Source organism: Schistocerca gregaria, chromosome 2 (assembly GCF_023897955.1).
Source record: "Schistocerca gregaria isolate iqSchGreg1 chromosome 2, iqSchGreg1.2, whole genome shotgun sequence".
Classification (NCBI taxonomy): Eukaryota; Metazoa; Arthropoda; class Insecta; order Orthoptera; family Acrididae; genus Schistocerca; species Schistocerca gregaria.
In genome coordinates this window covers 569,538,925-569,563,627 of record NC_064921.1, presented here as the reverse complement: position 1 = coordinate 569,563,627, position 24,703 = coordinate 569,538,925, and the positions used below count along the sequence as shown (strand labels likewise).

The following is a 24,703-nucleotide window of genomic DNA, read 5'->3' as shown; positions in this document are numbered from 1 at the left end:
GCCGAGATGGTGTCTGTATACGGCCAAGCACATGGAAACGGTCGTGAGGCAGCATATCCTGTAGAAGCCGGTTCTCCAAATCCGCCCAACGCACAGTCCGCAGCCTCCGTGCACGTTTGTCTGTCTGAAAGGACCCATCATCACACAAACGACCAAAAAGACCTTTAAATGTTGTGTGATGTGGCTGGTGTCTGTAAGGGTAATTGTTTCGGTACAACCATGCTGCCTGTCGACCGTTTGCGTCTGCTTGGTCGTACGCGAACACCATCTCGGCTTGTTCCCGACATGAATATCGGACCGTTCTGCTGCTTACAGTAAGCTACAGTACAGCTTGCAACATAAGACGGTCACTCCAAAAAAATGCACACTATTTTTGTAAAAATACAGTTTTCATTCTGCATATGTGAAAGTTAGTGTGTAGATACATCTTTCCCGCTTGTTTTCAAACTTAGTTCAACCTGTTCCCGTGAGTGGCTGCGTCATAGAATGTCTTCAAGATGGCTGCTACATTTGACGTTCGTCAGAAGCAACGTCCTGTCATAGAATTCCTGTGCTGTGAAAACGAGACAGTGGGAAACATCCACAAGAGGTTGAAAAAGGTGTGTGGAGATGCTGCTGTCGATCGCAGTACAGTTAGTCGTTGGCAAGCAGGTTATGTGATGAAAGTGGGCACGGCAATATTGAGGATTGTCCTCGCAGTGGCAGGCCTCGTACTGCACACACTCCAGACACTGTGCAGAGAGTTAACAAACTGGTGACTGCTGACAGACGCATCATATTGAACGAATTGTCACGCTACGTTGGGATAGGGGAAGGAAGTAGTTGCAGAATACTGAAAGCGTTCATGTTAAAAAAGGTTTGTGCCAGGTGGGTTCCCAGGATATTGACAGTGGCTCACAAAGAAACAAGAAAAACGGTATGCAGCGAACGTTTGAAACAGTACGAAAATGGTGGCGATGAATTTCTTGGAAGAATTGTGTCAGGTGATGAAACATGGCTCCATCATTTTTCACCAGAGACGAAGAGGCAGTCAATGGAGTGGCATCATGCAAATTCACCCAAGAAAAAAAATTCAAAACCACACCTTCTGCTGGAAAAGTTATGGCTGTGGTTTTCTTCGATTCCGAAGGACTCTGTGCTTGTGGACATCATGCCATGTGGAACGGGCATAAATTCTGATGCATATGTGACGACACTGAAGAAACTTCAAGCTCGACTGAGTCGTGTTCGGCCAAATCGGCAATAGCAGGATGTTTTGCTGTTGCACCATAATGCACGGCCACATGTCAGTCAAAAAACCATGGAAGCGATCACAAAACTCGGATGGACAATACACTAAAACACCCGCCTTACAGTCCTGACCTGGCTTAATGTGACTATCATCTCTTTGGGAAACTGAAAGACTGTCGTCGTGGAACAAGGTATGAAGATGACTCTCATCGTGGAATAAGGTATGAAGATGATGACTCCCTTGTGCACGCAGCCAAACGGTGGCTCCAACAGGTTGGTCCAGAATTTTACCATGCGGGTATACAGGCGCTGGTTGCAAGATGGCGTAAGGCAGTTGAGAGAGATGGAAATTATGTGCAGAAATGAAAATATTTTTCCTACAGGATGTATCTACACACTGTAAAACTTTCAAACATGTAGAATAAAAGATGGATTAAAAAAAAAAGTAGTGTGCCTTTCTTTTGGAGTGACCCTCGTACAAGGAACGCACGGCACGTAATCGGAAGAACTTTCATTCGCCAGCGCTATCTACCGTGGCAACGACGCATTTCCGGACATATGTTCAAAGGAACTTGTTTCCTCCATTTCCAGTCAGGAATCTGTCACTACAATTTGTCGGTTTTATTGATGTTAACCCGGTATATTGAAAGAAAAGTGTAGAACGAGCCAGGGCCGGTGAAAGGAACGGCTAACAGTCGAAGCGCCTTGCCGTGTAGCGAACGGGAGAGCTGACAACGTGTCTCGAGAGAAGGTGGCGGGCCACAGTGAGTGTCAGGTGTGTTGACACTCCGGGATGTGAAATTGTCTAGTGGTATGAACTTTATTAACGTTGGAGTCGAGGTCTGAGTTGGCAGGAAAAATGGTGAATTGCGAATAATGACCAGCGAACCACTAAGTCGGTTATACATCCTTAGACCAGTAACTGACGCACATGGCATCTAATCCTGAAGGTGAATAACGAAGTGCAGAGGAAACATACCGAATTCACATATAGGCGGAATGGATATAAAAAGAACCGTTATGAGTCCTTATTACGATAGCCGTGAACTTTTTCGCGACCGTGTTATGTGGCAGACACTCACACGAAGGCATTCGATAAAAATAAAGTGCGGCTTGCTTCGTTACATCGATCAATAGATATCGTTTCTGTGTTGATGGCGAACTGTACGAGTGAAACAATATATTTAATTCAAAACACTGAATTCATTCTCTACTTGTCACAAACGTTACTCCTGTATCAGCCAAGAATACCCAAATGTTTTTACGTTCTTCAAACTAGCCCAAAGCGTTTTTCTAGTAAGCAAATGGTGTGGAAGACGAAGGTTAAAGCGTTCGACTTGCGCTGCCTGTTGTAGCTGCCGACGTTGGGAAGATGGCACGTGCGAGGTCATTTAGCCTTCAAGTGACTGTTCAGTGCCCAGATCATTAAGAATTAATTAAAAACTGGAATTTTAGTTACAGCAATCTAATTTCCATTTTCAGAACATTAACAGCCTTGGGTTTCGAAAACCATGATTTAATTTCCCTACTAAAAATTTGACTTTAATAGAATGGAAGTTCAGTAACAATGGTCCAAGCTTCACTCTAAAAGACACTCTCAGCTATTACTGCTATTTGTGGAATCTCATGACCACTGAGGTACTTTGTTGTTTACTGTGATGTTTTAATCGCCGGCCGTGGTGGCCGTGCGGTTCTAGGCGCTCCAGTCCGGAGCCGCGCTGCTGCTACGGTCGCAGGTTCGAATCCTGCCTCGGGCATGGATGTGTGTGATGTCCTTAGGTTAGTTAGGTTTAAGTAGTTCTAAGTTCTAGGGGACTGATGACCTCAGCAGTTGAGTCCCATAGTGCTCAGACCCATTTTTTTGTTTTAATCGTGGTGTAAGTGTATGTATATGGTCCAAACCATCCGAATTTGAAGTCGATCTTCCGGCGTCGATACTACTCATGTGAACGTGCAGATTACGATCAGCATAGTGACAGCACTATTCTAAGTATGGGAGAGTATTAACTTTGGATAATCAAACGCCTAGAGAGTAAGCCTGTCCACAGGTTAGTGTAAAGTCTCAGGTCCATGTACGCAAAACTACGACGCAAGCCAGTGGTTGCACGAGGTTAGTTGGTATTCCAGAGTAGCGAAAATAAAAGGCCGGCCATAAAAGACCGCAAGACGACAACTCGCTGGCAATAGTGCAAAAGAATGTCAAAGGAGTTACCACCCATCTGTCCGGATCTGGATCTGTTGTTCTCAAGACTGAAGGAAACATGCTAAAACTGAGGTATTTTAAAGACACACAGTGGAAGTGGGAGTAACATACGAACAGCATTTACAAAAGCAAGCAATGCTCACCCACACAAAATTTCGCCCGGATATTTCGTACATGCTGCTGAACCCTAAATTTAATCCCGTGCATATAAACATCTCTAGAAATGGTGTTGTGAAAGAAACAGGAAAATCAGTAATGAACTGAATATTAACGTTACATTATTTACTTGGTTAGTGTTTCATTTGTTCTTTGTAAAGATCGGGAAATAGCTGGAGTGGAAATAGAAATTTTAATAGCTCCTTAGCTGTGTCTTTCTTCTCCTTTTCCCAGCCAACACACAGAACGCTACTTTAACTGTGTATAATCTTCTTCTACTAACGGCTTCAGTCAAAATCGCAACACTGTGCTTAAGCTAATGAGAAATAGTCGATCATATGGTAAAGTGCTCACTTGGACCTAAATTCGGGAGGTGCTCTATGTATAACTTCTACGACCTGTAATTCATATTGTTAACTCGGAAATTCAATGTTTTATCCCCATAAAATTAACAGACTCTAAGCTAAGGCTCCTACATGTATCTCACATTTCAGTCCCTTCAGATTCCTCGTTTTAGATTCATCCACAGACGTTCCTCCGTTCCTCTTCATACTTCACGTCCTTTCCTTCCCCCCAAAGTTACGTAGAACATCTTTTGTATTCTCTTTAAGACTGAGAAGAACCGTTGAATGAAATGGCGTGCCTACTTGGGATAGAATTTGAGTAAATGACAGATTAAGGAAAAAATGTAATGCATGGAATATAGTGAAATGGGAGAAGCAACTAGCTAAACCTAAAGAAGACACGAGGTAAGCTGTAAAAGATTCTGCCATCTTTGTATCTATATTACACAAAACGGCCTAAGGAAGACGGAACAGCTGAGGAAGACCAGCGGTGGTGACAAAAGAGGTTTACTGATATCAGGCATTGACGAATTGACGAAAAATTACTAAAATTGTAGATATGCAGTTTAGTATTGTATGGAAGTATAACGTGGGCTAGAGGAAATCCGGGAAAAAAGGAGTTGGAAGCATGTGAAGCATTAAGTTACAGAAGAATTCCAAAATTTAAGTGAACAGGAGAAGTGTGAAATGACGTGATACTAGGGGAGAGAGAGAGAGAGAGAGAGAGAGAGAGAGAGAGAGAGAGAGAGAGAGAGAGACAGAGAGAGAGAGAGTAAAAGTAAATCCAATACAACTGGTGTTCAGAATACAGATGATTTGTTTTAAGAAGTGAGACACCGATTATATACCAGAGGCCTAATATGTTTAGTGTTTGCTCACTGTACATGAAGTGTTAAAATATTTTAAAATTTCACTTACCTATCGTAAGTACATCCAGCGGCACCGAAACTACCACACATGGCTTCAAGTGCGGGAACACCACTCGAAGGCATCAAAACTTGACGGCAAGAGTTAAACGTTCCTTCCATGTAATCTTTTGAGAGGTATACAATCAGTTTGTCGATGTACTCTGTAAGAAAAAACTTTTTTCACTGTGATGTAACGTTGGTTTATTTTTATTGAAGTGTACTAGTCGGCTTGTTCATAGTAAGAAGTAAGAGTCTGAATCAAGTGCAATTTTCTGCGTGGATAAGTACTGATTCCGTAAAACGTAAGCTTTCAGGCTCAACAGACCACTCACGCAGCATTCATGGTTATAAGACAATATGGAGCCGCACGCGGTCCGTAACTCCCTCCTTATTCTTACTAATATTGGGGCTGTTATTCATCTCGTGTCAAGATGTTAAGTGAAAACCACTTCGCTTCTCCTACAGAGAAAATTTCCCTATCGATACAAAGTATCGAACTTGGTTCTTACCACAGCATCCAAACACAATGGCCGTTAGGCTATGGATATGGACGACTTAGCTAAGTAGCAGTAGTTACTATCAGAGTTTACATCACTGTTATGTAAATGAACGAGGTCGCAGGTGGGCAGCGAAACGAAATAAACGAACAGTGAATTTTTTTTCTGCTGCTAATGGCCTCTTTATCGAGCAAATGTTAAACTCTAATCTTACTTCAAACTTCCTGGCAGATTAAAACTGTATGCTGGACCGAGACTCGAACTCGGGACGCAGGAGACCTACTGTGAGGTTTGGAAGGTAGGAGACTTGGTACTGGCAGAATTGGAGCTGTGAGGACGGGTCGTGAGTCGTGCTTGTGTAGCTCAGTTGGCGCGAAGTTCGTTTAGCGTAATGAGTAGCGTCTCTGTTCTCTAATAAGATGTGGCTTCGGGCGGTGGTTCGCGTCATAAAAGCGCACACGGTAACTCAGCGTGTTCGGTCAGAGGGTTAACTGCCCTCTGTAATAAAAAAAACTGAGTTAATGGATCAACGACGAACGGAAACGGATCCGCACAGAGCAGCTGGAAAAAAAAAAATCTGCCAGGGAGTTTCATATCAGCGCACACTCCGCTGCAGAGTGAAAATCTCATTCTAATTTTACTTGCTTACTTCCCAGTAGTGAATTATTGTCTTCCTGATTTCAGGTCACAAGTCGCCATTAACTAATTAAGAGGAGCACGAAAATGATAACACATTTTCTGTTCCACTTTAACGTTCTTAGTGTGCCGTACCACACAATCCTCGTCAGAGTGCTCCGGTGCATGGTATAAAATTAGATGTTGGTCTAACAATATTAGCGTCTCACTGACAGTATGTAGGCATTGAGTATGATATGATATGAAAGACTATAATAGCTGACACTTAATCTTTAATGTGTATCAGTATTCTTGGTTTGGAGATGGAAAACAATCTATTCTGCAAAAAATTTATCACTTGAGGCAGACTGGAGGCATAGCTGCAAGGTCAGAAAACTATACCTCACTCAATGAAACAGCTGTGGAGTGCGTTTCACGTATTATGATGACAGCACTGTTTTTAATACCGACTTTGGACTGGTATTGTGACATATAGTTAAGAAACAGTTCGCCGGCAAGACGAGAAAACAGTAGTATTTTATTTCTGTTGAGATGGGCTATAGTAATGGAAGAGCATGCAATCTCTCTTTACAACTCATTTTCAGTCTGCCATTAACTTCCTTTATCTGATTTTCTCGGTTTTCGAACGAGATGCATAACTTGGGTACTTCTGATTTTATACTTCAATCTTGGATTGAAAGTTGTATGGTTTTCCTTTCACTCACAGAGGCACGTCTCCTTCGCGAAGTGTGAAAGTCGTGAACTCGTGTATCTGCTGGATGTAGGTGACTCTAATAGGTATTTGTGGTGTCATGTTTGTGTTGTACTATGATGAGAGCAGGTAGAGGATGAAACATATTTCCGGTGCGTAACGTATTCCTCTCGATTAGTAAGTAACAAGGGGACCCTCAGGTTTGTCCTCATCCGACAGACGGATCCTCATCAACGGCATCACGTGTGATCACTTCGTTGGACACCGTGGAGAAGTTTGGAACTAAATCCTGGACATTGCTACGAGTTCTGGTGATCAATAACTTCACGCCACCATCTCTCCTCCCCTTGCCTGCCAAATACTGATGGGATAAATTTCTTTCACTACCAACTTTCGAACCACCCTCCGACTTAGGCGCCAGTGCGCCAAAGGACTTCAGCCACATAGGTGCAAACGGACCTTAGTCGGCTGGTACTTCCTGGTACGCACAGCAGTTCCGTGAACATGCTCCACATGTTATTAAGTAAGTACTGGTCTGAAGATGATCGCTTGTACTGAAAAACGGTTACCGAAATTAATTGAAAAATAATTTTAAAATGAAAACACCGCCATTTGACTGTATAGTTGTTTATTGACTTACGACTCAGGTTTCATCCTTTTATGCCATTTTCAAGCGACTGAGTTTATGTCATTAACAAATATTGCAGGGGATCAAGCTCATATTGTCCTGCAGTATGAGTTAAGGACAAACTTAGTCTCTCGAAAATAGCATAAAAGGCCGAAACATGGGTCGTCATTGAATAAACATTTATACAATCAAAGGGCGGTATCTTCATTTAAAAATTATTGTATGATTGTTGCTCACCAACATCAAAAACTGTTTAACAAATAATTGTTGCCATCTGGACTGACTTTTTCTGTTATAAATACTTTTTTATTGTTTTTCTAATGGTCTAAACCAAGGGTAGGCAATCGCCTCTGGCCCGCGTTTGGTTTCATTTCGGCCATCGAAGGGAATTCCAGTTGAACATAAAATACAATATTTTTAAAAACACCTGTTCTGAGGCATAATTTGTTGGCATGTCGTGTGGGGAAATGGGAGCCATCCGTATCGGTCCGTTATCGCACCAACATAAACGTCACAGTCTACATATGTATCTACATGGATACTCTGCAAATCAAATTTAAGTGCTTGGCAGAGGGTTCATCGAACCACCTTCAGAATTCTCTATTATTCCAATCTCGTATAGCACACGGAAATAATGAACACCTATATATTTCCGTACGAGCTCTGATTTCCCTTATTTTATCGTGGTGATCGTTCCTCCCTATGTAGGTCGGAGTCAACAAAATATTTTTGCATTCGGAGGAGGAAGTTGGTGATTAGAATTTCGTGTGAAGATTCCGTCGGAACGAATAACACCTTTCTTTCAATAATTTCCAACCAAAATCCTGTATCATTTCTGTGACACTCTCCCTCATATTTCGCTATAATACAAAACGTGCTGCCTTTCTTTGAACTTTTTCGATGTACTCCGTCAGTCCTATCTGGTAAGGAGCCCACACCGCGCAGCAGTATTCTAAAAGAGGACGGACAAGCGTAGTGTAGGCAGTCTCCTTAGTAGGTCTGTTACATTTTCTAAGTGTCCTACCAGTAAAAAGCAGTCTTTGGTTAGCCTTCCCCACAACATTTTCTATGTGTTCCTTCCAATTCACGTTGTTCGTAATTGTAATACCTAAGTATTTACGTAGTTGAATTTACGGCTTTTAGATTAGACTGATTTATCGTGCAACCGAAGTTTAACGAGTTCCTTTTAGCACTCATGTGGATGACCTCACACTTTTCGTTATTTGGGGTCAACTACCACTTTTCGCAACATTCAGATATTTTATTGTAAATCGTTTTGCAGTTTGTCTTGATCTTCTGATGACTTTATTAGTCGATAAACGAAAGCGTCATCTGCAAACAAACGAAAACGGCTGCTCAGATTGTCTCCCAAATCGTCTATGTAGATAAGGAACAGCAAAGGGCCTATAACACAACCTTGGGGAACGCCAGAAGTCACTTCTGTTTTACTCCATGACTTTCCGTCAATTACTGCGAACTGTGACCTCTCTGACAGGAAATTACAAATTCAGTCACATAACTGAGACGATATTCCATAAGCACGCAATTTCACTATGAGCCGCTTGTGTGGTACAGTGTCAAAAGCCTTCCGAAAATCCATAAATACGGAATCGATCTGAAATCCCTTGTCAATAGCACTCAACATTTCGTGTGAATAAAGAGCTAGTTGTGTTTCATATTAACGATGTTTTCTAAATCCATGTTGACTGTGTATCGATAGACCGTTTTCTTCGAGGTAATTCATAATGTTCGAATACAATATATGTTCTAAAATCCTTCTGCATATCGACATTAACGATTGGAGCCTGTAATTTAGTGGATTACTCTTACTACCTTTCTTGAATATTGGTGAGAGTTGTGCAACTTTTTAGTCTTTGGTTATTGCTGTGTGATCATCCCCACAGACATTTACTAGATTCGAGCCAACTGCTGATGAAGCACTGTCTCGACATTCGATCACTTCACGACTTCAGTGCAGCTGGTTCACCTGGTGACTCGTAACTTTTTCTAGATCATTTCTTCTGGCAGACAAGAACTCCTCAAAATTCTGTTTCCTTTGTGAACTATTTAGAGTGACATGGACTTTTAATTTTGGGAGGGGTCGTATAATGGCTAACATAAAAACCAAATTAAAAACACGGAATTTAAAAATATTTTCGCTTGTACTTGACTATATGTGACTACAAAACATGAATGCCATTTTGTTTACAATTATAATTCTACGTATCACTGTCATTATTACAAAATGGAAGATTTGTAAACCACGACAATTGTAAAATTGTGTATTAAGTAAGACATTATTTAAATAGACGGGGCATGTTTCATAAAAAGTAGAAAAACAAAGATTTAAACGTTAAAACAACTCGAACTGAAGCAATACGGGTATACAGGGTGGTTATAATTACACTTTCACTATTTGAAACGGCCGCCATGAAAAACGAGTTATCGTAGGACAATAAAACTTTGTGGAAACATTTATAAGGACGTGGGGAAGTGAACTAACAAATAAACCATTCAAAGAAACACATTTTAATTTCCACGTGAGAGGGTAACAATTGTTAATTGCATGCTTTTTTTCGTTCCAGGTTACAAGCGTTGCTCAATGTGACGACCATCTCCATCCACGACAGCCTGGAACCGCACTAGAGATGGCTATACTGCTTCCTGGATCATCTTAGGTGGGATATTGGCTACCTGCATCTCTATACTCATCTTCAACCTCCAACGTCTGTCAGTGTCCCGTTGATAAACACTGTCCTTCAGGTAATCCCATAGCCAGAACTCACACGAGTTCCAATCTTGGTGGCCACGCAGTTTGGAACGATCGGTCTGTGATTCCGTCTTCTTCATAAAATGGCTCTGAGCACTATGGGACTCAACATCTGTGGTCATAAGTCCCCTAACCTAAGGACATCACACACATCCATGCCAGAGGCAGGATTCGAACCTGCGACCGCAGCGTCTTCTTCATAAGTCACAGAGTAACTTAGTGACCTCACGAGCAATTTGAGGTGGAGCTGCATAGTGCATGCATCAGGACAGTTGATTCCAACGCACCTCTCTCCCGTAGAGCAGCGATCACGTGTTAGCGAAGCAGATCACAGTAACTTGTGCCGTTCAAGCAGCACGCCCTTGGTCCTTGGGGTTCTAGTACCTCGTACATCACTGTACCAGTAACGCCGCCCAACGGAAAGTCAAGACACTAAGTCTACTGACACCCCAAATCCTGCAGCTCACAGTCTGAATATCATTCGTATAAAGTTGGGACACATATGGTAAATTGTGTCCCGCCTATAGCGGCTCAAGTAGCGAAAGTTTAATTACAATCAACCTGTATAAGAATACATATAGTAGAACGTTGTGTGTACCATTGGTGGAGCACTTCACCCCGTAGCAGGTTGTTTATGTTGTTGGTATGATAATAAGATTCTCTTGATTCTCTGGTGGAGATTTTAGCTGTTTGCACCACAGCAGTATGCACTTTTAATATTTTCTGATTTTCTGAACTTCTATTGCTCTCATTTATTAAAAGCCATTCGTATGAACATTTTAGCTGTAATTTTAACCAAGATACTTTATACGGCTCACTGTTTGTCATGTTTCTCTTTGTGATTGTGTCTGGAAACCCGATAGCTATCGCAATCCAACGCCTACTGGTGCCATCTGCTGTCGGATGTGTATACTAGCTGTGTACTTCTTCTATGCGGCATGAGCAACCGCCTCCTATGTTTTTTTTCTGTATGGTGCATTTATGTGGGCTTCATCCAGTTTTACCTGACGTGGACGGCGCCGCGTATTTGACAATGTAGGCTGCTACCGATTTACACAGATCTACGTACTTCTTGTGAGACTAAGCCGGTTTTTTATTGCATTAAATTGTTTATTTGCTTCTGAAAACTTTATCGGCCATATTTCGATTTGTTTCACTCGTATCTTTTAAGACACAGCACAATGTTTCTTCAAATTCTGACGACGGTGGTCTTATGGCTATAAATCACTTCGTACACTTTCACAGGCATTCTAAATAGCTCATATTATAGCCAGTAGCCTCGGCAAGTAAGACAGAATCAGTCATACCCCATCTGGATGCTAAAAACTAAGTCATAATATAAAAATTCTAAAGCAGGAAAAAATTGCATTAGTGTGAAGTTTCGGATGTAGCGCATACCATATTGCATAAAATAGTGGCTCACGTGTGACGTGTAAGAACCCCAAAAAGAAAAACCAAGGACGTTAAAATTCGAAAATTTAAAAAAATACAATAAACCTCCTAGGTACAAAATATTACAAAAATGTGAGGCGGCGAAAAATGAGAACACGAGTCCGGATGGAGTACTAAATTATCTTGATTTGCTGTTACGTCTAGTAGATAAAAAAAGCCATCCGAGTGATTCCATTATTCCAGCGTAGTCTTGCCAACCTTTGCAATAAAAGCTTAATTGCCCAGAAGATAGAGCTGAGTCTTTGTGACTCAGCGATCAACGTAGTGATTGAAAACCTTACATACATTGCTGTTATGAATGGCAAGCACTCTTTACGAGATTAACTTGTCTAAAAGTCTGTTATCTCTCTTAGCTGAATTTCCGATACGGAAAATAATTATGTACGTTTGCCTTTCGCCGGCCGGTGTGGCCGAGCGGTTCTAGGCGCTTCAGTCTGGGACCGCGCGACCGCTACGGTCTCTGGTTCAAATCCTGCCTCGGGCATGGATGTGTATGATGTCCTTAGGTTAGTTAGGTTTAAGTTGTTCTAAGTTCTAGGGGACTGACGACCTCAGATGTTAAGTCCCATAGTGCTAAGAGCCAATTGAACCATTTTGATGAAAGGACGAACAGCAACAAATCACCAAATTCACGACAAAAGGATTATTACGCAGCAATAAATTGTACTGTCGGTGGAAAACAACACTCCAAGCGCATTACGAAACACGTGAATGCTGTGATTTTGGTGTAGTCTTTAGCATTGTTCACTATTACCACATTAGTTGACCGATTGTAAACGTAACTGCCAGAATCAAAGTAAGTAACTATAACTCTTTCAGTTGGCGGACTCACGAGAGTGAAATCCATTACTTGAATTCGGAATAAAGAATTTACAGACATGATAGTAAAAACCGGGAATACCATTCCAATAATCTCTTTCGCTAAGGTGGAAAATGGTTAAGCATTACATTTGCTTGATACTTGTTCTTGGAGCAAGGTGGTGGATGTTGAATAAAGCATTGGAAGATATACGTCCTCGTTAAAATTCTGCGGATTTCTGGAAACATTACATGCTGAATGAAGAAGTAACCTGACATGACAGAGTACAGACACAACGTAATATAAAAATACTATGTCAGATATTAGCATCCAGCTGGGTTATGATTGATTCTCTCTTACTTTCTGAGGTTACTGGCTATAACACGACGCTATTTAGCGCGCCTGTGGTCTAATTTTCACTGAAGTGGATAAAAGTCTACAAAATTATGTATACCCATAAGACTGTCTGGCTCACTGAGAAAATAGTTCTCTTGATTCTCTCGTGGAGGTTTTATTGGTCTGTGCCAAAGCAGTATATATTTTTAATACTTTCCGATTTTCTAAACTTTATTGTCTCTATTAGTACACGGCTCCGTTTCCTAGCCGTGTACTTCGTGTACGCAGCATGAGCAACTCCGCCTCCTACCTTTTTACTGTATGATGCATGTATGTGGGTTTCATCCAGTTTCAGCGGATGTGGACGGCGCCGCGTATTTGACAATGCAGTCTGCTGTCTATTTACACAGATGTACGTACTTCTTGTGAGACTAAGCCAATTATTAGTTTTTGAATACTTCTTGTCTGTTGTCGAGGTGAGGTGTTTTACAGGACACCGTGCGAGTCTCTTTTAAAAAAAAATTGACAAGGGCAACTACCTGCTGGGGCATTCATGTTTTTTAGGCACCGTTTCGCGTATGTTTAACATCTTCTTTATCATTAAGTTGCTTTTTTAATAGATATTTTAAACACTGAGTGTGTTTTGAGCATTTAGTGCATAAACTGTTTACTGTCTTGTGAACACTTTATCGGCCATGTTTCTATATGTTTTACTCGTATCTTTTAAGACACCGCACAGTATTTCTACAAACTCTGACGAGGGCGTTTCCCCGCTGCGACATTTGTATGCGCGGAATCCTGTGGGTGTAACACCATATTTGCCAGTAAATGTTTGTATTTTTCTTGTTAGTTCAGTTTTGCTAAATCGGAATCTTTTTTTTTTCTCGTTGGGCAATTTGAAGATGCCTTGGATAAGGCGAAACGCGTCACTGGATTATAAATAAAATAAAAAAATCACTTTTACAACTAAGACTGTTTGTTCTTTCGTATTGTTACCACTGGTTGGTGTACGACACTACCAAGTATTGGAATATTTTTCGTATTTCAATATTTTGAGGATATTATGAGCCGCTAGTACTTTCATAATTTTGTCAAAGAGGTTTCGTCCAAGTTGCGTTAACTTAGGGACCCATTGTGTACACTTTCAAAGCTAATTGCTAGTATTTGTTACTCGTGAGGCAGAACTGAGCATTACATTGCAGCACAATAATTTTCGGCACGGAATACGAACCTTTTTGCGTTTCTTCATTTATTTTCGTGGACGCTGGTTCCATAAAGCGGCTCTGATGTGGGTCGCACGTCATTCCACACAGGTGCTTGCGGAAGTTGTTCAAGCACGTAGGACAGCGCTTCAGCAGGCCCTCAGCCACGCTCAGCTTCTCTTGCATCGAAACGAGCATGGGCCCATCGCAGCACAGAGCTAGAATAAGGGAGATTAAGGTTTAATTAACATCACGTCCTGTTTCTTGAAACTAAAAAAAGGACTGTGAGCCGTAACCTAAGCAAGGAGGAGAAAAAATACAGACGACTGAAAAGATTTGTGGAAAAATATGGTAACTTATAAGCAAACAGAAATGAAGAATGGAAAATACATTTTATAACATTGTTTCCATACAAGGATATTCGTCACTCAAAACCCTTTCTAGGGTGATCCCCTGTTCTTGTCTGCTTCCCTTGCATACCTTCGTTACCACGTCACGTGCCCGCAACACCAGGCGGCATCCAAGGTCGCGGTGGGCAGTGATCATAGTGCTTTGGGTGATTAGTGTATCTATTCCTGTTTTATGGCAGTTTCTGCACCGAAGGGTGATCCGCTGCTGGGGATCGTACCACTATAGATTTACTGAATAAATATATGCCTAATCTAATGTAATGGACAGTACACAAATGTTTTACGCATGAATGGCCTTGATGGGTCGTAGATCGGACACTCTATGTATATTTAAATCATTTTCATTCGCTCTTAGCTGTTCAGGCCAGATGGCAGTTATAAGAGTCGAGGGACATGAAAGGGAAGCAGTGGCTGGGAAGGGAGTGAGACAGGGTTGTAGCCTCTCCCCGATGCTATTCAATCTGTATATGGAGCAAGAAATAAAGGAAACAAAAGAAAAGTTCGGAGTAGGTATTAAAATCCATGGAGAAGAAATAAAAACTTTGAGGTTTGCCGATGACATTGTAATTCTGTCAGAGACAGCAAAGGACTTGGATGAGCAGTTGAACGGAATGGACAGTGTCTTGAAAGGACGGTATAAGATGAACATCAACAAAAGCAAAACAAGGATAATGGAATGTAGGCGAATTAAATCGGGTGCTGCTGAGGGAATTAGATTAGGAACTGAGACACTTAAAGTAGTAAAGGAGTTTGCTATTTGGGGAGCAAAATAACTGATGATGGTCGAAGTAGAGAGGATATAAAATGTAGGAAAGCGTTTCTGAAGAAGAAAAATTTGTTAACATCGAGTATTGATTTAAGTGTCAGGAAGTCGTTTCTGAAAGTTTTTGTATGGAGTGTAGCCATGTATGGAAGTGAAACATGGACGATAAATAGTTTGGGTAAGAAGAGAATAGAAGCTTTCGAAATGTGGTGCTACAGAAGAATGCTGAAGATTAGATGGGTAGATTACATAACTAATGAGGAAGTATTGAATAGGATTGGGAAGATGAGAAGTTTGTGGCACAACTTGACAAGAAGAAGGAATCGGTTGGTAGACAGTATTGGAGGACAGCGTGGAGGGTAAAAATCGTACAGGGAGACCAAGAGATGAATACACTAAGCAGATTCAGAAGGATGTAGGTTGCAGTAGGTACTGGGAGATGAAGAAACTTGCACAGGACAGAGTAGCATGGAGAGCTGCATCAAACCAGTCTCAGGACTGAAGACCACAACAACAACAGCTGTTCAGGCTGGAGTAAAGCCTTTGTCAGAAAACCGGCAACAGTGTCCGCACCTCCTTTGTTAGGTGAGGCATTGGCATTTGTACCACTAGTCTAACGTACTGAACAGGGCGTCGAATTGTCGATACATACTGGACTATACCTATCTGCCGTGTGCCAGCCTGCACCGAGCAGACGGTCCCAGACAGTCCATTATGACAATAAACGTAAGATGATGGTCTCTCCATCCTCTGGACACAGTACATGGTCTGGGAGCCCTAAATCACTGTGTATATTTACGTTTATACTCCGCAAGTCACCGCACGGAATGTAGCAGAGGGTACTTCTGGTAATAGTATTGTTTTCCCAATTGCTTAATCCATTCAAGAATGGTGTGAGGGTAGAAAGACAATATACAGACCGCCGTGTTCTGCCTAATTTCTCTGATTTTTCTCAAATGGTTCAAATGGCATTGAGCACGATGGGATTTAACATCTATGGTCATCAGTCCCCTAGAACGTCGCGACTACTTAAACCTAACTAACCTAAGAACATCACACACATCCATGGCCGAGGCAGGACTCGAACCTGTGACCGTAGCGGTCGCCCAGTTCCAGACTGTAGCACCCAGGCCGGCTCTGATTTTGTCGTTGTGCTCATTTCGCGACACGTTTGTGGGAGGAAGTAATATATTGCTTAAATCTTCCTGTAACGTCCAGTTTCGGAATTTCGGTGGTTACTCTTTCCTACATGCCAAACGCCTCTCATGTAGCGTCTGCCATTGGAGTAGCGTCTGAACATATTGGAAGTGCTATCGCGCTCGTTAGACTATCCTGTGACGAAACATGCCCTCTTTCCTTTATTTCTTCTGTTAATCCAGCATCGTAACGGTACCACACTGACGAGAAGCACTCAAGAGTCAGTTTCACAAGCGTTTAATAAGCTACCTCTTTCAGGGATGAACTACTCACATCAAACAAAATTTTGCATCACTTCGATTCCGTGAGTTCCGGAACCTGTACAGAAAATTGGAATAGAGATCAACATAAGAAACATTTCCGCCCTTTACGTTGCTTAAGAAAACCACACATTGCATGTTGTACCAACATACAGCGAGACCTTCAGAGGTGGTGGTCCAGACTGCTGTACACCGGTACCTCTAATACCCAGTAGCACGTCCTCCTGCATTGATGCATGCCTGTATTCGTCGTGGAATACTATCCACAAGTTTATCAAGGCACAGTTGGTCCAGATTGTCCCACTCCTCAACGGTGGTTCGGTGTAGATCGCTCAGAAGAGGTTGGTGGGTCACATCGTCCATAAACAGTCCTTTTCAGTCTATCCCAGTAATGTTCGATAGGGTTCATGTCTGGAGAACATGCTGGCCACTCTAGTCGAGCGATGTCGTTATCCTGAAGGAAGTCATTCACAAGATGTGCACGATGGGGGGTGAGGGGGGAGGGGGGCAAATTGTCGTCCATGAAGACGAATACCTCATCAATATGCTGCCGATATGGTTGTACTATAGGTCGGAGGATGGCATTCACGCACAGGATAGCCGTTACGGCGCCTTCCATGACCACCAGCTGCGTACGTCGGCTCCACATAATGCCACCCCAAAACATCAGGCTGCACTCGTTGGACAGTACGTCGAACGTCCGTGTTGCCTCCAAACACGTCTCTGACGATTGTCTGGTTGAAGGCATATGTGAAACTCATCGTTGAAGAGAACGTGATGCCAACCCTGAGCGGTCCATGCGGCATGTTGTTGGGTACATCTGTAACGCGCTGCAAGGTGTCGTATCTTGCAAACATGGACCTCGCCACGTCGGGAGTGAAGTTGCACATCATGCAGCCTATTGTACACAGTGATTCTTAACACGACGTCCTGTGGTTGCACGAAAAGGATTGCTCAACATGGTAGCATTGCTGTCAGGGTTCCTCCGAGCCATAACCTGTAGGTAGTGGTCATGCACTGCAATAGCAGCCCTTGGGCGGTCTGAGTGAGGCACGTCATCGACAGTTCCTGTCTCTCTGTATCTCCTCCATGTCCGAACGACATCGTTTGTTTCACTCCGAGAAGCCTCGACACTTCCCTTGGAGAGTCCTTCCTGGCGCAAGGTAACAATGTGGACGCGATCGAAGCGCGGTATTGACCCTCTAGGCATGGTTGAACGACAGACAACATGAGCCGTGTACCTCCTTCCTGGTGGAATGACTGGAACTGATCGGCTGTCGGCACCCCTCCATCGAATAGGCACTGCTCAGCATGGTTGTTTACACCTTTGGGCGGATTTAGTGACACGTCTGAACAGTCAAAGGGACTGCGTCTATGATACGATATATACAGTCAACGTCTATCTTCAGGAGTTTTGGGAACCGGGGTGATGCAAAACTTTTTGTGATGTTTATATTTTTCTCTAGATACTTCCTATGAATTTCAGTTTAGCACCTGTTTTTCGTACCACTTGTTTCATTTGGTAATGCTGCTTTAGGTTACTCTGGATGTACCGAGCCCTACAGCTGCGCCGCGGATTTTTAATTTGAGACAGTTTTGTGCCCGGCCGCGTTAGTGCTGCTCTCGTGCTGGCACTTAAGCAGAAAGCGCCGTCGGTGGCATCAGTGATTTAAGGGAAACACGGTGCCGAAGCCGTGAAGGGTGGGCTATGGAGCAATGGAGGAAAGACATTTGGTCGGATGGGTCTTGTTTCCAATTTATGACCGAGTTAACGTCCCAAGAGTAAATGAAAAATGGTGGAGGTTCGCTAATGGTTTGGTCAGCAATGTCGTAGTACTCCGCATGATTGCATTACTTGCGTTACTGCCAAGGTTTGAATTATCGTTTTGTCCGGTCAGGTCCTTCCCACGGTACACAGTTTGTTCCTCAATGGTGATGTTGCGTTCCAAGACGATAGGGCTTCTGTACACATATCTCGAGCCATCCAGGACGTGTTTTGCGAGCACGAGGATACACCTGCACAACATAGTCAGCAGACCTCAATATTACTGAACCTTTGTGGTCTACTTTGGAGAGAAGGGTGCGTGATCGCTGCCCACCTCCACCATCGTTGCCTGAAGCTGCCACTATCTTGCAGGAAGAATGGTATAAGAGTCCCATGAAAACCATACAGGACTGGTGTTTATCCATTATGAGCCGACTGTAATCTATTTTGAATGGCAACTGTTGTGGTTGGCAGGAGAGCCAACACAGTATTGGTAAAGGAGGCCGAAATGCACGAGTCTCAGCTCACGCAGGCTGGCGTGAGGTCTGGAACATGACAAGGGAATTAGAATTGAGAAAAACGGACGTAGCTGGTGGAATACTTAACTTTAATCCATTAATGAAGAACGTCGCTCTTGACGGTACATGATTTACAATATTAATAGAAACTGATCATGGCGCCTTGCTAGGTCGTAGCAAATAACGTAGCTGAAGGCTATGCTAACTATCGTCTCGGCAAATGAGAGCGTAGAAGTCAGTGAACCATCGCTAGCAGAGTCGACTGTACAATTGGGGCGAGTGCTAGGAAGTGTCTCTAGACCTGCCGTGTGGCGGCGCTCGGTCTGTAATCACTGATAGTGGTGACACGCGGGTCCGACGTATACTACCGGACCGCGGCCGATTTAAAGGCTACAACCTAGCAAGTGTGGTGTCTGTCGGTGACATCACACCAACTGTTTTCCTAGGAATGATATTCGATTGTGTTTTCGGCGTGCCCATATTTTTGTCCAACCCTGTATTTCCAGGAGAACAGTCGTCCTATCCTATTCACACGCTGAAACTGAGCCCTTTGAAGGCACCAGGCTCAATGCGATTGCTTAGGCGTATGACTGCTGTCTGGTCACAAAATCTTACTTTTTCGTGTTCACCGTATCCCTGCATACAGGGTGTTTCAAAAAGGTACGGCCAAACTTTCAGGAAACATTCCTCACACACAAAGAAAGAAAATATGTTATGTGGACATGTAACCGGAAACGCTTACTTTCAATGTTAGAGCTCATTTTATTACTTCTCTTCAAATCACGTTAATCATGGAATGGAAACACACAGCAACAGAACGTACCAGCGTGACTTCAAACATTTTGTTACAGGAAATGTTCAAAATGTCCTCCGTTAGCGAGGATACATGCATCCAACCTCCGTCGCATGGAATCCTTGATGGGCTGATGCAGCCCTGGAGAATGGCGTATTGTATCACAGCCGTCCATAATACGAGCACGAAGAGTCTCTACATTTGGTACCGGGGTTGCGTAGACAAAAGCTTTCAAATGCCCCATAAATGAAAGTCAAGAGGATTGAGGTCAGGAGAGCGTGGAGGCCATGGAATTGGTCCGCCTCTACCAATCCATCTGTCACTGAATCTGTTGTTGAGAAGCGTACGAACACTTCCACTGAAATGTGCAGGAGCTCCATCGTGCATGAACCACATGTTGTGTCGTACTTGTAAGGGCGCATGTTCTAGCAGCACAGGTAGAGTATCCGTATGAAATCATGATAACGTGCTCCATTCAGTGTGGAAGGTGGAAGAACATGGGGCCCAATGAAGACATCACCAACAATGCCTGCCCAAACGTTCACAGAAAATTTGTGTTGATGACGTGATTGCACAATTGCGTGCGGATTCTCGTCAGCCCACACATGTTGATTGTGAAAATTTACCATTTGGTTGGTTGGTTGTTTTGGGGAGGGAGACCAGACATCGAGGTCATCAGTCTCATCGGATTAGGGAAGGACGGGGAAAGAAGTCGGCCGTGCCCTTTGTTAGGTACCATCCCGGCTTTTGCCTGGAGCGATTTAGGGAAATCACGGGAAACCTAAATCAGGATGACAGGACGCGGGATTGAACCGTCGTCCTCCCGAATGCGAGTCCAATGTCTAACCACTGCGCCACCTCACTCGGTAATTTACAATTTGATCACGTTGGAATGAAGCCTCATCCGTAAAGAGAAAATTTGCACTGAAATGAGGATTGACACATTGTTGGATGAACCATTCGCAGAAGTGTACCCGTGGAGGCCAATCAGCTGCTGATAGTGCCTGCATACGCTGTAGATGGTACGGAAACAACTGGTTCTCCCGTAGCACACTCCATACAGTGACGTGGTCAAGGTTACCTTGTACATCAGCAACTTCTTTGACGCTGACATTAGGGTTATCGTCAACTGCACGAAGAATTGCAGATTTCCTCGTCGTTCTAGGTCTTCCCCAGTCGCGAGTCATAGGCTGGAATTTTCCGTGCTCCCTAAGACGCCGATCAATTGCTTCGAACGTCTTCCTGTCGGGACACCTTTGTTCTGGAAATCTGTCTCGATACAAACGTACCGCGCCACGGCTGTTGCCCCGTGCTAATCATACATGAAATAGGCATCTGCCAACTCCGCATTTGTAAACATCACACTGACTGCAAAACCACGTTCGTGATGAACACTAACCTGTTGATGCTACGTACTGATGTGCTTGATGCTAGTACTGTAGATCAATGAGTCGCATGTCAACACAAGCACCGAAGTGAACATTACCTTCCTTCAATTGGGCCAGCTGGTGGTGAATCGAGGATGTACAGTACACACTGGCGAAGCTAAAATGAGCTCTAATATGGAAATTAAGCGTTTCCGGACACATGTCCACATAACATCTTTTCTTTATTTGTGTGTGAGGAATGTTTCCTGAAAGTTTGGCCATACCTTTTCGTAACATTCTGTATATGGTTTTTTTGAGGTGTTCTATACATTCAACTAGTTAGTGTTCATTCTGGGTAGTAAAATCACATACAAAACTATAACAGAAAATGAAATGACACAATTTCAGAGACTTTATTGGTCTCATATGATTTTATGTTTATAGACCGAAGCGGCGATTGAAAATTTGTACTAAGGCTGGGAATCGAACTGGGAAATTTCAAGTGTCTTGAGAGGCAGTGAGAATTTGGATCGTGCAGGTGTGCAAACCGCTATGCAAAGGTGGCTTAGTGGCTAGCGCAACTGCATAGTAAGCAAGAAACCTGGGTTCGGTTCCTGGTCTTGGTACAAATTTTCACCCACCGCTTCAGCCTACATACATAAAATAACTTATGTATGTATGCGTCAGAAGTTTGAGAAAGAAAAAAGACAGGAAATTTTTAACTGCTGTCCATGGAAACGAAGAGCTGAAAAACGGAGTCTCAAGGTTAGACAGCAATGAAGGGATCAGAAAAATCGTGGAAATGGGAGGGAACTAATTGGAAGCTATTGAGAGGAATAGGTTTTTATGGTGTGATAATTTATGACGAATGGATAATGACAGATTTCTGACGAAGTTATCGAGATGGATTGCAGAGGAAAAAGGAAACAAGAGCGACAGCTTCCCATTTGGAAGGCGTGGAATGTTAAGTCCGCAATGTTCCGAGGTTCAACAAACAGTGCTGGTTAGGCAGATATAATACGATTGGCTCGTATGCTCAGTAGGTGTTACTTACTAGCATATTTTGCTTCTTGGTCCACCAGAAAGGGACATGTTTGCTTTAAGTATTCAAGTGAGTCTTTGTCGGTCAAGTTCTGTGCTGTTATGTTGGTATAGCAGTTGAACTTGTTGCTTGCGCCGTCATCGTAACATTCACCGTACCATACGCAGTGACCCTCACTCTCTTCTTGCTGAAAACAGAAATGTAGTTTAGTTCTAAAGCAACTGGAGACGTATTCAGGAATTTTATTAAAGAAACGGAAAAGCAAATGATGAAAAGAGAGAAATGAATGTGGACTCAGTATGTTCCTATTTTCAAAATTAGCACCACGAACGGAAAATACCTGGAGACTATATAAATCTACAGCATTTCTTGGTGTCATACAACGTATATAACAGTTACTGTGGTAGAACCACAACACGTCAGTAGCAAAAATGCGAAAATAAGGCAACCAGTCATAATTTCGCTGAATAAACTATTATTTAGGCTTAACTATTTTCGGAATAAGGTAATCAGCCTCGCGGATCGATATGGTGCGCGTGCTGCTTACATTACTAAGGAATTATTGATCGTGTCGTATTAGTTTAAATGGTTCAAATGGCTCTGAGCACTATGGGACTTAACTTAAGAGGTCATCAGTCCCCTAGAACTTAGAACTACTTAAACCTAACTAACCTGCCCGAGGCAGGATTCGACCGTAGCGGTCCCGCGGTTCCAGACTGTAGCGCCTAGAACCGCTCGGCCACACCGGCCGGCTCGTATTAATGAGTGACTGTCTTTATACGTGGTATTCCCTAAGGCTGTTATGAGTTCATTTAAAACTGATGACCTCAGTGGCAGTGGACTAGGAGATTACTACAGACGTACTCTTGTACACTCCTGGAAATGGAAAAAAGAACACATTGACACCGGTGTGTCAGACCCACCATACTTGCTCTGGACACTGCGAGAGGGCTGTACAAGCAATGATCACACGCACGGCACAGCGGACACACCAGGAACAGCGGTGTTGGCCGTCGAATGGCGCTAGCTGCGCAGCATTTGTGCACCGCCGCCGTCAGTGTCAGCCAGTTTGCCGTGGCATACGGAGCTCCATCGCAGTCTTTAACACTGGTAGCATGCCGCGACAGCGTGGACGTGAACCGTATGTGCAGTTGACGGACTTTGAGCGAGGGCGTATAGTGGGCATGCGGGAGGCCGGGTGGACGTACCGCCGAATTGCTCAACACGTGGGGCGTGAGGTCTCCACAGTACATCGATGTTGTCGCCAGTGGTCGGCGGAAGGTGCACGTGCCCGTCGACCTGGGACCGGACCGCAGCGACGCACGGATGCACGCCAAGACCGTAGGATCCTACGCAGTGCCGTAGGGGATCGCACCGCCACTTCCCAGCAAATTAGGGACACTGTTGCTCCTGGGGTATCGGCGAGGACCATTCGCAACCGTCTCCATGAAGCTGGGCTACGGTCCCGCACACCGTTAGGCCGTCTTCCGCTCACGCCCCAACATCGTGCAGCCCGCCTCCAGTGGTGTCGCGACAGGCGTGAATGGAGGGACGAATGGAGACGTGTCGTCTTCAGCGATGAGAGTCGCTTCTGCTTTGGTGCCAATGATGGTCGTATGCGTGTTTGGCGCCGTGCAGGTGAGCGCAACAATCAGGACTGCATACGACCGAGGCACACAGGGCCAACACCCGGCATCATGGTGTGGGGAGCGATCTCCTACACTGGCCGTACACCTCTGGTGATCGTCGAGGGAACACTGAATAGTGCACGGTACATCCAAACCGTCATCGAACCCATCGTTCTACCATTCCTAGACCGGCAAGGGAACTTGCTGTTCCAACAGGACAATGTACGTCCGCATGTATCCCGTGCCACCCAACGTGCTCTAGAAGGTGTAAGTCAACTACCCTGGCCAGCAAGATCTCCGGATCTGTTCCCCATTGAGCATGTTTGGGACTGGATGAAGCGTCGTCTCACGCGGTCTGCACGTCCAGCACGAACGCTGGTCCAACTGAGGCGCCAGGTGGAAATGGCATGGCAAGCCGTTCCACAGGACTACATCCAACATCTCTACGATCGTCTCCATGGGAGAATAGCAGCCTGCATTGCTGCGAAAGGTGGATATACACTGTACTAGTGCCGACATTGTGCATGCTCTGTTGCCTGTGTCTATGTGCCTGTGGTTCTGTCAGTGTGATCATGTGATGTATCTGACCCCAGGAATGTGTCAATAAAGTTTCCCCTTCCTGGGACAATGAATTCACGGTGTTCTTATTTCAATTTCCAGGAGTGTACATTAAGGGTAGGCAATGTACGCAGGACTGCAGCACAATCTCACGGAAAATGTCATGCATTAATGTTTTGAGAATCGGAGGGAATGAGTTTAGTCCTGCTTGGAAGGTGATTACCAGCAAAGGAACATATTTGATGGGTTCTTGAATTTGCAACATTAGGCTACTTCGAATGTATCGTATACTACACACGATAATTTTCGGCGGAGTGCAAAATGCTAATTGCCGTAAATAGCACTCTCACTGGCACTTAGTTGTTTGATTTTCATGTAGCTTGACACTGTGCAAGGACGCAGTTCACGTCGAAAAACCACCGCGCCCTGCTATGGAGTTTCTTAGTAATGCCTTGTTTCTCTTTAAGAAGAAAAGGGCTTGCTCTGCATGAAAAATGAGGGTGAAATTGGCACAAACTTGTAGTCTAAAACTGCACTTCACTCCAAAGAA

General features: G+C 43.7%; 1 protein-coding gene across 2 annotated transcripts in view; it reads right to left on the bottom strand.

The window, feature by feature from the left end:
• LOC126332889 (NPC intracellular cholesterol transporter 1 homolog 1b-like) overlaps positions 1-24,703 on the bottom strand; it is a 155,136-nt gene that overhangs the window by 103,614 nt on the left and 26,819 nt on the right. For both annotated transcript variants that reach the window (XM_049996690.1, XM_049996691.1), the window contains exons 3-5: positions 21,980-22,154; positions 13,882-14,070; positions 4,852-5,002 (exon numbers count right to left, since the gene is read on the bottom strand). In XM_049996690.1, the coding sequence (XP_049852647.1) occupies positions 4,852-5,002; positions 13,882-14,070; positions 21,980-22,154 (515 nt within the window). The remainder of the gene's footprint in view (positions 1-4,851; positions 5,003-13,881; positions 14,071-21,979; positions 22,155-24,703) is intronic.